The sequence below is a fragment of the Rana temporaria genome, chromosome 8, assembly GCF_905171775.1.
Source record: "Rana temporaria chromosome 8, aRanTem1.1, whole genome shotgun sequence".
Lineage (NCBI taxonomy): Eukaryota > Metazoa > Chordata > Amphibia > Anura > Ranidae > Rana > Rana temporaria.
In genome coordinates, this window is record NC_053496.1 from 8,583,952 (window position 1) to 8,598,377 (window position 14,426).

At 50.1% G+C, this 14,426-nt stretch overlaps 1 protein-coding gene across 2 annotated transcripts in view; it reads left to right on the forward strand.

Annotated features, from left to right (window-relative positions):
• GOLGA7B (golgin A7 family member B) overlaps positions 1 to 14,426 on the forward strand; it is a 69,348-nt gene that overhangs the window by 22,177 nt on the left and 32,745 nt on the right. For both annotated transcript variants that reach the window (XM_040361272.1, XM_040361271.1), the window contains one exon: positions 11,268 to 11,393. In XM_040361272.1, the coding sequence (XP_040217206.1) occupies positions 11,268 to 11,393 (126 nt within the window). The remainder of the gene's footprint in view (positions 1 to 11,267; positions 11,394 to 14,426) is intronic.

The following is a 14,426-nucleotide window of genomic DNA, read 5'->3' on the forward strand; positions in this document are numbered from 1 at the left end:
ATGACTTGCGCAAACAACGTAAAAAATTCAAATTTCGAAGCGGGAAAGACGTCCATACTTAACATTGCATGCGCCGCCTAATAGCAGGAGTAACCTTACGCCGAAAAAGCCTAACGTAAACAACGTAAATAAATTGCGCCGGGCGTACGTACGTTTGTGAATCGGCGTATCTAGTTAATTTGCATAATCTACGCCGACAACAACGGAAGTGCCCCTAGTGGCCAGCGTGAGAATGCACCCTAAGATACGACGGCGTAAGAGACTTATGCTAGTCGGATCTTAGGCTATTGTCGGCATATCTAGCTTTCTGAATACAGAAAGTAGATACGCCGGCGCAGCTTTGGAATTACGCGGCGTATCTATGGATACGCCGGCGTAATTCTTTCCTGAATCTACTTACTGTGTAAATGACACTGGCAGGGAAGGGGTTAGACACTAGGGGGCGAGGAAGGGGTTAAGTGTGTCCTAGGGAGTGATTCTAACTGTGAGGGGGCTGGGCTATAAGTGACACGACACTGATCACTGCTCCCAAGGATAGGGAGCAGTAGATGACTGTCCTGTCACTAGGCATTACAGGGAAATGCCTTGTTTACATAGGCATCTCCCCGCTCTGCCGCTCCATGACACGATCACGGCGGACACCGAGTGCACGGATCCCACGGGCACGTTCACGGAGCTCACGGCTTTTCGCAGCCGTGCCATTCTGCCGACGTATAGACGGTCAGCAAGTGGTTAAGATATACATTATACTTCCAAAAGTATTGGGACGCCGGCCTTTACACGCACATGAACTTTGATGGCATCCCAGTCTTAGTCCGGAGGGTTCAATATTGAGTTGGCCCCGCCCTTTGCAGCTATAACAGCTACAACTCTTCTGGGAAGGCCGTCCACAAGGTTTAGAAGGGTGGGGCCGTTGTTGGACTATCGCGGTACTGGTAATAATAAGGTGTACAAACACAGATATAACATTTATAGGAAACATTTTTATTAGATACAACATCAGTAAAAACACAACAAGGGGTGGAGAATAAAATGACAATCCATCATGACTAGTTTCTCGGCTATAGCCGCTTCATCAGAAGCATGTCTAGAAAAACCCACAAGCGTGCTCGTTTTGCTCGTCGAGTTCCTTGTGAAGCCGGCGAGGATCTCGGCGAGCCAAGTTTCCCCATTGACTAACGAGGAAATAGAGAACATGTTCTCTATTTGGCCAGACGAGATCCTCGCCGGTTTCCTCGGCCAAAAGTGTACACACGGCCGAGTTTCTCGGCAGAATCCAGCTCCGATCAAGTTTCTGGCTGAATTCTGCTGAGAAACTCGGTCGTCGTGTGTACGGAGCCTTAGAGATGATGTCATCTCGCTTCCACCCGCCACACTTCCAATGTCCTCTCTGCTCGTTCTGCCCGCTCGCTTCTCTCATCCGCCTGCCCGGCTCTCCCGTGCAGCCCACCCATTTGCCGCGCTCGACTTCAAAAAGGCCACAGCCCCCTGTGGTAAGAGACTCTGGGCCCCAGATTCGGGGCTATAGCCCCAATAGCCACCCCCTAGAGACGCCACTGGCCGTAATACTCTCCTCCTTTCTGGCATTGTACCCTGTGGGCTCATTGAAGTTGATGTACTGAAACTGTAGAGTGCAAATTCTGGCGCAGATATGTATGGTAGCCAATTAGCTTCTAACTTCATCTTGTTCAATTAAGCTTTGACAAAAATCCTGGAAGCTGATTGGCTACTATGCACAGCTGCACTGGATTTCGCCCCTTTTCCAGTTTTAGTAAATCAACCTCAATGTGCATCTATTGGAGTGAATAGAATATCAGACACATAGCCATTCTAGTCATTAGGGTTGTCCCGATACCGATACTAGTATCGGTATCGGGACCGATTCCGAGTATTTGCGGGAGCACTTGTACTCCCGCAAATGCCCCTGATGCCTCATCCGATACTTACCCCCCCCGCCGCCGCATCCCCGCTGCCGCCGCCGCTTGGTTAATACGGGCGGGGAACATTACAGCTTTCATTTGAATAGCTGTAGTGTTTCCCGCCGCGCCGCGTATAGACACTCCCCCTTGCTCGGGTGAACTGTCCAATCCCGAGCAAGGGGGAGTGTCTATACGCAGCGCGGCGCGAAACACTACAGCTATTCAAATGAAAGCTGTAATGTTCCCCGCCTGTATTAACCAAGCGGCGGCACCGCAGCATGTACGGTGGGGGGGACATGGCTGCATATATGGGGGGGACATGGCTGCATATATGGGGGGGGACATGGCTGCATATATGGGGGGGGACATGGCTGCATATGGGGGGGGACATGGCTGCATATGGGGGGGACATGGCTGCATATGGGGGACATGGCTGGATATAGGGGGGATATGGGGGGGGACATGGCTGCATATGGGGGGACATGGCTGAATATGGGGGGGACATGGCTGGATATGGGGGGGACATGGCTGGATATGGGGGGGGGACATGGCTGGATATGGGGGGGACATGGCTGGATATGGGGGGGGACATGGCTGGATATGGGGGGGGACATGGCTGGATATGGGGGGGGACATGGCTGCATATGTGGGGGACATGGCTGCATTTGTGGGGGGACATGGCTGCATTTGGGGACACATTTAAAAAAAAGTATCGGTATTCGGTATCGGCGAGTACTTATACTATCTGTACTTGTACTCAGTCCTAAAAAAGTGGTATCGGGACAACCCTACTAGTCATACTAGACTCCAAGGTGTGGAAGTCTAACGCAGGGGTCTCCAAACTTTCGAAACAAAGGGCCAGTTTATGGCCCTTCAGACATAAGGTGGGCCGGACTTTGGTCATTGGGTGTAGAAAAGGTCTCAATGTCAGTGGAAAAAGGGGGAAGAATTGTGCCCCATCGTTGGGTGTTGTGGGGAAGAATTGTGCCCCATCGTTGGGTGTTGTGGGGAAGAATTGTGCCACATCATTGGTATTGTTGGGAAGGAATTCTGCCCTATCGTTGGCATCATTGGGAGAGTTTGTGCCCCTTCATTGGTGTCAGTGGGGGGAATATATCAGTGGATGAAATAGAGCCCCAAGGGCCAGATAAAAGCAAGCAAAAGGGCCACATTTGGCCCCCGGGCCGCAGTTTGGAGACCACTGGTCTAACGTAACAGACAAAAAGATCGACCAATGGTAAATAATGGGCTCTGATAAAGTCCCGCCTCTACATTTTACTCATGATCTATACTGTTACAATGCTACTAATTGCTCACTTCATCCTCGCCCGTTTTCCAGGATCCTCTCCAGTCTGCCCATGTGCTCACTTTGTCAGATTTGGCATTGGTAATCTCTGTGCTGCTCAACACAAGTTCCTAATTAGCGGCTCTGTCTGGGGAGTTCTGGCAAAAACACGGGGTTCTGAATAGAAGGAACGTGCCATTGCCACCGCATCGGGGAGGATGATATCAGGAACCCCCTACATTGTCTTTTCTGAGTCATGGCCACTTCCATCCTATTAAAGTTGGCTTTAGTAATGGCGGCCTACGAACACTGGGCCGGATTCAGCAAGAATTTACGCCGGCGTATCTATAGATACGCCGCGTAAATTCAAAGCTGCTCCAGCGTATCTTCTTTCTGTATTCAGAAAGCAAGATACGCCGATACGCCGAAATTAGGCTAAGATCCGACTGGCGTAAGTCTCTTACGCCGTCGTATCTTAGGGTGCATATTTACGCTGGCCGCTAGGTGGCGCTTCCGTCTTTTTTGGCGTAGAATATGCAAATGGCCTAGATACTCCGATTCACAAACGTACGTGCGCCCGGCGGATTTTTTTTACGTCGTTTCCGTAAGGCTTTTCCGGCGTAACGTTGCTCCTGCTTCTATGAGGCGCACGCAATGTTAAGTATTGACGTCGTTCCCGCTTCGATTTTTGAATTTTTTACGTCGTTTGCGTAAGGCTTTTCTGGCCTAACGTTGCTCCTGCTTCTATGAGGCGTACGCAATGTTAAGTATGGACGTCGTTCCCGCGTCTAATTTTGAATTTTTTACGTTGTTTGCGTAAGTCGTCCATGAATGGGGCTGGACGTAATTTACGTTCATGTCGAAACCAATACGTCCTTGCGGCGTACTTTGGAGCAATGCACACTGGGATATGTACACGGACGGCGAATGCGCCGTTCGTAATAAACGTCAATCACGTCGGGTCACCATTCATTTACATAAAACACGCCCCCTCATCCTCGTTTGAATTAGGCGCGCTTACGCAGGCCCCATTTACGCTACGCCTCCGTAACTTAGGAGGCAAGTGCTTTGTGAATACAGCACTTGCCTCTCTACGGCAGCGTAAATACGATACGCTACGCCGCCGTAACAATGCGCCCGGCTTCCTGAATCTAGCCCACTGATTACAGGAGCCTACAAAGCTCAAGGCAAGACTACAGGGAATTTTTTTTCTTTTTCTTTTTCTTTTTTATAATTTTTTTTTTTTATTATTATTATTATTATTATTATTATAACATAGGATTTCTATAGTGCTAACAGTTTGTAAAGTGCAATTACAATTTAATTTAATACAGGAGGAATCAGGAATAAATGTACAGTTGTTGGGTGGAGGCAGGGTAGACTTCTCTGAAGAAGATTGCCCAAGCCAATTTTCAGCTTTCAGCGCTGTCGCTGTATAAATGACAATTGCGCGGTCGTGCTACACTGTACTCAAACAGAATTTTTATCATTTTGTTCCCACAAATAGAGCTTTCTTATGGTGGTATTTGATAACCTCTGCGGTTTTTATTTTTTGCTAAACAAATTAAAAAAAGACAGAATTTGTCTTCTTCTTTTGTTTCCATTATAACATTTTGTAAATTAAGTTTTCTCCTTCACTGATGGGCACTGATAAGGCAGCACCAATGAGGTGGAACTGACGATGGGCACTGATGTGCAGCACTGATGGGCATTGATAGGCGGCACTGATGGGCACTCAGGGGTGGCACTGGTGGGCACTGGTAGACAGCGCTGATATGCAGCACCGATGGGCATTGATAGGTGGCACTGATGGGCACTCAGGGGTGGCACTGGTGGGCACTGATAGGCGACACTGATGCGAGTGAGGAAAAACCGATCAACGGCCCTTACTGTTTACATCGTGATCAGCCGTGATTGGACACAGCTGTTCACGTGGTAAAGGGCCTCTCTTTACCGAGATCGGTGTATCGGTGTGTCAGACTGACACGCCGCACGGATAACTAAACCACCACCTGGCCGTCATTCTGCTATAGGCCGTAGGCCCCCTGGACCCCACTCTTCTTCTACAAGTGTGCAAACTTTGTTGTCCGGGGGACCTGCGGCTAGGCATGTGCATTTCGTTTCGTTCCGAATCGAAATTCGGACAAATTTTTCATTATTCGGACATTCGGATGCATACGAATTCCCGAATTGCAATATTAATGAATTTACCGAATCCGAACGAACGTTTTCGATTCGGAATCGAAAACCTGTGGACGAAATTCGATCGGAATTCAAATTTTTTTAATTTTTTTTTTTTGGAATTGCGATCGAATTTCGTCCGCGGGTTTTCGATTTGGAATTCGAAATTTTTTTTTTTTTTTTGGAATTCCGATCGAATTTCGTCCGCGGGTTTTCGATTTGGAATTCGAAATTTTTTTTTTTTTTGGGAATTCCGATCGAATTTCGTCCGCGGGTTTTCGATTTGGAATTCGAAATTTTTTTTTTTTTTTGGAATTCCGATCGAATTTCGTCCGCGGGTTTTCGATTTGGAATTCGAATTTTTTTTTTTTTTTTTTTTTTCGAATTCCGATCGAATTTCGAAATTATATTCGAAGAGAGAATTTTCGAATTCGACCGGATTTTTTGAAATTCGGTCGAAAACGAACGAGTTCCGAAAACGAACCTAACTTATGAAATTAATTAAATAACGAATTAAAACGAAACAAAATTTTCCCTTTAGCACATGCCTACCTGCGGCCGGGGAGCACCGAATTTTCGAAGCCAGGCACCCCTTCCATAGACTCCCATGTTAAACGGTAATTTCTCCGGTGATTTTGGGTACTCGGTACCGGCCGGTTGTAGGTCCCCTGGACCCGGAACTTGGTACACATATAGCCCCATTTTCCTCTACAAGTGTACAAAGTTTGTTGTCCGGGGGACCTACGGCCGGGGAGCACCGATTTTTCAAACCCGGGCACCCCTTCCATAGACTCCCATGTTAAACGTCAGTCTAGTCATGGGCACAGTGAGGCATGGGCACAGTGAGGCATGCACATGGACACAGTGAGGCATGGGCACAGTGAGGCATGGGAACAGAGAGGCATGCACATCGACACAGTGAGGCATGCAGATGGACACCCTAAGCTTATACTCGAGTCAATATGTTTTCCCATTTTTTTTTGTGGTAAAATTAGGTGCCTCGGCTTATATTCGAGTATATACGGACCGGATATCGGTAGGTTTTGCTACTTTTAGCAAATTGTTTCCACCTGGAAAATCCAATTAAGTGAAGCCCTCTACAGTCTCAGGCCTCATACACACGATAGGTTAACCAGAGGACAGCGGTCTGATGGACCGTTTTCATCGGTCAAAACCGATCGTGTGTGGGCACCATAGGTTATTTAACCATCAGTTAAAAAAAAGCCAACTTGCTTTAAATTTAACCTATGGATTCCTAACCGATAGGTCAAAACCGATCGTTAGTAGACACGACCATCGGTTAAAAATCCACGCATGCTCAGAATCAAGTCAACGCATGCTTGGAAACATTGAACTTCGTTTTTTTTTAGCACGTCGTTGTGTTTTACGTCACCGCGTTCTGACACAATCGTTTTTTTATCCGATGGTGTGTGGGTGCGACGGACCATCAGTCAGCTTCATCGGTTAACCCATGACAACGGTCCTTCAGACCGTTCTCATCGGATGGACTGACCGTGTGTACGAGGCTTCAGTAGCTCCAAGATGGCTTGAATCTCAGCCAGCCCCTGCTGAACCGCCCACGATTTGAACCATCTATGGCTGGCCTTCACCACAATGCTGGTAAAGCAACAACCGGATATCGGCAAATTTTGCTACTTCTATCAAATTGTTTCCCCCTGGAAAATCCAATTGGGTGAAGCCCTAGACCAGTGATGGGGAACCTTGGCACCCCAGATGTTTTGGAACTACATTTCCCATGATGCTCTTGCACTCTGCAGTGTAGTGGAGTATCATGGGAAATGTAATTCCAAAACATCTGGGGTGCCAAGGTTCGCCATCACTGCCCTAGACAGTCTTAGGGCCAGATTCTGGTACATCCGCGCAATTTTGTGCGGGCGTAACGTATCCGATTTATGTTACGCCTCCGCAACTTAGACGGGCAAGTGCTGTATTCTTAACCACTTCCCGCCCGGCCTATGGCCGATTTACATCCGGGAAGTGGTTATGAAATCCTGACAGGACGTTCTAGAACGTCCTGCAGGATTTCATGCCGCGCGCGCCCGTGGGGGCGCGCATCGCGGCGATCGGTGATGCGGGGTGTCAGTCTGACACCCTGCATCTCCGATCTCGGTAAAGAGCCTCCGGCGGAGACTCTTTACCACGTGATCAGCCGTGTCCAACCACGGCTGATCACGATGTAAACAGGAAGAGCCGCCGATGGCTCTTCCTCACTCGCGTCTGACAGACGCGAGTAGAGGATAGCCGATCGGCGGCTCTCCTGTCAGGGGGGGTTCACGCTGATTGTTTATCAGCGCAGCCCCCCCTCGGATCGCCACACTGGACCACCAGGGATGCCCACCCTGGAGCACCAGGGTGGGCAAAAAAAAAAAAAAAAGCCAAAAAAAAAAAAGTCTAAAAAAATAAATAAAAAAAAAAACATAAAGAAAAAAGATGCCAGTCAGTGCCCACAAATGGGCACTGACTGGCAACAATCAGTGCTGCCACCCCAGTGTCCATCAGCGCCACCCCAGTGTCCATCAGCGCCACCCCAGTGTCCATCAGCGCCACCCCAGTGTCCATCAGCGCCACCCCAGTGTCCATCAGCGCCACCCCAGTGTCCATCAGTGCCACCCCACAGTGCCCATCCATGCCCAGTGCCCACCTAGCAGTGCCCATCTGTGCCACCCATAAGTATCCATCAGTGCCGCCCATGAGTGCCCATCTGTGCCGCCTATGAGTGCCCATCTGTGCCGCCCATGAGTGCCCATCAGTGCCGCCCATGAGTGCCCATCAGTGCCGCCTATGTGTGCCCATCAGTGCCGCCTATGTGTGCCCATCAGTGCCGCCTATGTGTGCCCATCAGTGCCGCCTATGTGTGCCCATCAGTGTCGCATACCAGCGCCGCCAATCAGTGCCACCTCATCTGTGCCCGTCAGTACTACCTCATCGATGTCCATCAGTGCCATCTCATCGGTGCCCATTAGTGCCGCCATATCAGTGCCCGTAATTGAAAGAGAAAACTTATTTACAAAAAAATTAACAGAAAAAAATAAAAACGTAATTTTTTTTCCAAATTTTCAGCCTTTTTTTAGTTGTTGCGCAAAAAAAAAAAAATCGCAGAGGTGATCAAATACCACCAAAAGAAAGCTCTATTTGTGGGGAAAAAAGGACGCCAATTTTGTTTGGGTACAGTGTAGCATGACCGCGCAATTGCCATTCAAAGTGCGACAGTGCTGAAAGCTGAAAATTGGCTTGGGCGGGAAGCTGCGTAAGTACCTGGTATGGAAGTGGTTAAAGCACTTGCTCCGTAAGTTGCGGCGGCGTAGCGTAAATCGGCCGGTCGTAAGCCCGCCTAATTCAAATTTGGATCAGGGGGGGGGCGTGTTTTATGTAAATCTACCGTGACCCGACGTGATTGACGTTTTTCCGTGATTGACGCATGCGCCGTTCGTAGGAATTTCCCAGTGTGCATTGCTCCAAAGTACGCCGAAAGGACGTCATTGGTTTCGACGTGAACGTAAAATGATGTCCAGCCCCATTCTCGGACGACTTACGCAAACGACGTAACTTTTTCCAAATTGCGACGCGGGAACGACGGCCATACTTAACATTGATGCGCCGCACTTGCGCCACCATATAGCGGGGGCAACTATACGCCGGGAAAAGCCTAACGTAAACGTCGTAACTTTACTGCGTCGGCCGCGCGTACGTTCGAGAATTCGCGTATCTAGCTAATTTGCATACTCGACGCGGAATTCAACGTAAGCGCCAAAAAAAAAAATGCAGTTTAGATCCGACGGCGTAAGAGACTTAACGCCTGTCGGATCTAATGGATATCTGTGCGTAACTGATTCTAAGAATCGGTCGCATAGATACGACGGGTCGGATTAGGACGTACGACGGCGTACATGGCGCTGCGCCGTCGTAAGTCCTTTGAGAATCTGGGCCCTCCCCAGTGTCTCCGATGCCCCCCCCTTGTTTCAGGACGCATCCATTTAATAGCGTTTCCTTGTTGGAGCCGATGGGATGCCGAAGACGCGGAGGCGTGACCTGAATATATAAATCATAAGTACTATGTAAGTAACATTAAAAAATGCAATCTTTTAATTCTCATCTATCGGCGCCGCTGGCTGTTTTTTTTATTTTTTTATTTTTTTTTAAATCTAATTAAATTAAGGAAGAATGAAAAAAGATGAGATCTGAATAACGCCGGAGACAGGCGACTTGTTTCTAAACCAGCGGGTATCCAGATATCAACAGGAGGCCATTTAATTGCTCGTTGTGTATTATTTATACAGAAATGGGTTATAGTTACTGTATTTTACCGCCTTTTATCAGCCGGGCACCCGGCCCTCGTAATTCGCCCTTCTCTGCCCGCTGAGATCTTCACTCTCTTCCTTCGTAGACGGTGGTTTCAGGATTTAGGAAGGCGCCTTCACTCCGGCATGCCAAGTTCTGTTGTCTGCTTATCCCCTTCACACCGTATCGTGCGCAAATTTGCGCTCATGGCTTGAAGGGGTTATACCGGGGATGATGTGCAGCTGCGGGCATCACCCCGGTACTGGGCAGTCGGCTCTTTAATAACAACCAGTGGCGGCTGGTGCTCAAAATTTTTAGGGGGCGCAAACAAACTGAAAAAAAAAGAAATTAAAAAAAAAATCGAAAGCCACTGTGCCCGTCAAACGCAGCTATTGTGCCCATCTAACACAGCCAAGGTGCCATCAAACACAGCCACTGTACCAATCAATTGCCGCCAGTGTGCCCCATCCGATGCTGCCAGTGTGCCCATCAATTGCTGCTACTGTGCCCCATCAGATGCTGCCAGTGTGCCCATCAATTGCTGCTACTGTGCCCCATCAGATGCTGCCAGTGTGCCTATCAATTGCCACTACTGTGCCCCATCAGATGCGGCCAGTGTGCCCATCAATTGCCGCTACTGTGCCCGATCAGATCCTGCCAGTGTGCCCATCAATTGCCGCTACTGTGCCCCATCAGACGCTGCCAGTGCGCCCATCAATTGCCGCTACTGTGCCCCATCAGATGCTGCCAGTGTGCCCAATCAATTGTTGCTCCTGTGCCCCATCAGATGCTGCCAGTGTGCCCATCAGTTGTAGCTACTGTACCCCATCAGATGCTGCCAGTATGCCAATCAATTGCTGCTACTGTCCCCCATCAGATGCTGCTACTGTGCCGACCAATTGCTGCCTTTGTGCCACATCAATTGCTGCTATTGTGCCCCATCAGATGCTGCCAGTGTGCCCAGCAATTGCTGCTATTGTGCCCTATCAGATGCTGCCAGTGTGCCCCATCAATTGCCGCTACTGTGCCCCATCAATTGCTGCCAGTGTGCCCATCAATTGCTGCTACTGTGCCCCATCAACTGCTGCCAGTGTGCATCGCCTGGCACTTACCTGTCTCACAGCGGGTCAACGGTGGTCTCCTGCACATCCTCCTGCAAATTCCTTCGCTTTGCTAACACACAGCTGAGTGAACAACGAGCGCCCAGCATGGCGCCAGCTGTTCACTGTTTTGGACGCCTATCAGAGCCTACGGCTCTAATCAGGTGCTTCCAAAAAACACCCCCGCCGCTGTAATTCAGGTGCCTTGCGCCCGAAAAGGGGCCGGACACCTGAATAGGGGGCGGCAGCGGCGACTATAGATAGATTCATGCAATACGGTAGGGCAAAGCATGAGAGAGGGGGGCGGCGCTCCGGCGCCTTTTATGGACGCACCGCCATTTCAAAGCGTGACACGTTGGGTATCTATTTACTCGGCGTAGCATCATCGTTCACATTATACAGAAGCATTGGGCTGACTTTACTGTTTGTTTTTGGTGTCGTCCTGAAAATCTGACTGTTTTTTGTGTTCTTTTTCTTTTCCAGATGCATAACCTCCAGGAGATGAGGAGAAGCGCCTCCCTGGCCTCCAAGGTCTATGTGCAGAGGGATTATAGTGAAGGGACCATGTGCCAGTTCCAGACCAAGTTCCCACCAGAGCTGGACAGTCGGGTATGAGCTTCTCTATCATTTTTCTGAGTCATACTGCTAACTGCCACTGCCGTCTCCGGGTCATGCTGCTAACTGCCACTGTCGTCTCCGGGTCATACTGCTAACTGCCACTGCCGTCTCCGGGTCATACTGCTAACTGCCGCTGTTGTCTCCGGGTCATACTGCTAACTGCCACTGCCGTCTCCGGGTCATACTGCTAACTGCCGCTGTTGTCTCCGGGTCATACTGCATACTGCTGTCTCCGGGTCATATTGCTAACTGCCACTGCCGTCTCCGGGTCATGCTGATAACTGCCACTGCCGTCTCCGGGTCATGCTGCTAACTGCCACTGCCGTCTCCGGGTCATGCTGCTAACTGCCACTGCCGTCTCCGGGTCATGCTGCTAACTGCCACTGCCGTCTCCGGGTCATGCTGCTAACTGCCACTGCCGTCTCCGGGTCATACTGCTAACTGCCACTGCCGTCTCCGGGTCATATTGCTAACTGCCACTGCCGTCTCCGGGTCATATTGCTAACTGCCACTGCCGTCCCTGGGTCATACTGCTAACTGCCGCTGCCGTCTCTGGGTCATACTGCTAACTGCCACTGTCGTCTCCGGGTCATACTGCTAACTGCCACTGTCGTCCCTGGGTCATACTGCTAACTGCCACTGCTGTCTCCGAGTCATGCTACTAACTGCCACTGCCGTCTCCGTGTCATGCTGCTAACTGCCACTGCCGTCTCCGTGTCATGCTGCTAACTGCCACTGCCGTCTCCGTGTCATGCGTCGCTGCGCTTTATAAGTTTTTCATTCATTCATTCATTCATTCATGCTGCTAACTGCCACTGCCGTCTCCGGGTCATGCTGCTAACTGCCACTGTCGTCTCCGTGTCATACTGCTAACTGCCACTGCCGTCTCCGGGTCATGCTGCTAACTGCCACTGTCGTCTCCGTGTCATACTGCTAACTGCCACTGCCGTCTCCGGGTCATGCTGCTAACTGCCACTGTCGTCTCCGTGTCATACTGCTAACTGCCACTGCCGTCTCCGGGTCATGCTGCTAATTGCCACTGCTGTCTCCGGGTTATACTGCTAACTGCCACTGTCGTCCCTGGGTCATGCTGCTAACTGCCACTGCTGTCTCCGGGTCATGCTGCTAACTGCCACTGCCGTCTCCGGGTCATACTGCTAACTGCCACTGCCGTCTCCGGGTCATGCTGCTAACTGCCACTGCCGTCTCCGGGTCATGCTGCTAACTGCCACTGCCGTCTCCGGGTCATGCTGATAACTGCCACTGCCGTCTCCGGGTCATGCTGCTAACTGCCACTGCCGTCTCCGGGTCATGCTGCTAACTGCCACTGCCGTCTCCGGGTCATGCTGCTAACTGCCACTGCCGTCCCTGGGTCATACTGCTAACTGCCACTGCCGTCCCTGGGTCATACTGCTAACTGCCGCTGCCGTCTCTGGGTCATACTGCTAACTGCCACTGCCGTCTCCGGGTCATACTGCTAACTGCCACTGTCGTCCCTGGGTCATACTGCTAACTGCCACTGCTGTCTCCGTGTCATGCTGCTAACTGCCACTGCCGTCTCCGTGTCATGCTGCTAACTGCCACTGCCGTCTCCGTGTCATGCTGCTAACTGCCACTGCCGTCTCCGTGTCATGCGTCGCCGCGCTTTATAAGTTTTTCATTCATTCATTCATTCATTCATGCTGCTAACTGCCACTGCCGTCTCCGGGTCATGCTGCTAATTGCCACTGCTGTCTCCGGGTTATACTGCTAACTGCCACTGTCGTCCCTGGGTCATGCTGCTAACTGCCACTGCTGTCTCCGGGTCATGCTGCTAACTGCCACTGCCGTCTCCGGGTCATACTGCTAACTGCCACTGCCGTCTCCGGGTCATGCTGCTAACTGCCACTGCTGTCTCCGGGTCATGCTGCTAACTGCCACTGCCGTCTCCGGGTCATACTGCTAACTGCCACTGCCGTCTCTGGGTCATGCTGCTAACTGCCACTGCCGTCTCTGGGTCATACTGCTAACTGCCACTGCCGTCTCTGGGTCATACTGCTAATTGCCACTGCTGTCCCTGGGTCATACTGCTAACTGCCACTGCCGTCTCTGGGTCATACTGCTAACTGCCACTGCCGTCTCCGGGTCATGCTGCTAATTGCCACTGCTGTCCCTGGGTCATACTGCTAACTGCCACTGCCGTCTCTGGGTCATACTGCTAACTGCCACTGCCGTCTCCGGGTCATGCTGCTAACTGCCACTGCCATCTCTTGTCTCAGATTAAAGTGGTTGTAAACCCTCACATATACCCAGTAAAGTGACTGGCCTCAGGTGATACACAGAGAATAAACAAATCCTCCTACATAAGTTGCACCTGTTTATCTGCATCCCTCTGTCCTCTACGTCTGTTCAAAGTGAAGAATTTTTATACAGCTTGTCTGACCTTTCAGAAAGCTGGGGGCAGGGAGCTGAAGTTACACTCTGCATAGCTCAGTGAGGTGAGCTCTGAGAGCTGATTGGAGGGAAGGGACCCCTCCACACAGCACTGTCAGTCAGCTGGAAGTCCCTCCCGTGTCACCATTTTTCCCTTGGTGTCAGGAAAACTCTTTAGAAGTGACTCATGCTGATAGCATGCATTTTAGTGTAAATATGAGATGTGACGTCTTTTTGACCCCCAGATCTCATATATAAGAGGACCTGTCATGCTTTTTTCTATTTCAAGGGATGTTTACATTCCTTGTAATAGGAATAAAAGTGACACCATTTTTTTTTCAAAACAGTGTAAAAATAAATAAAATCGAGTAAAATAAATAAAAAAATAATATATTTTAAAGCGTCCCGACGAGCTCGCGCACAGAAGCGAACGCATACGTGAGCAGCGCCTGCATGTGAAAACGGTGTTCAAACCACACATGTGAGGTATCGCCGCGATCGTCAGAGCGAGAGCAATAATTCTAGCCCTAGACCTCCTCTGTAACTCAAAACATGCAACCTATAGAATTTTTTTAACGTCGCCTATGGAGATTTTTAAGGGTAAAAGTTTGA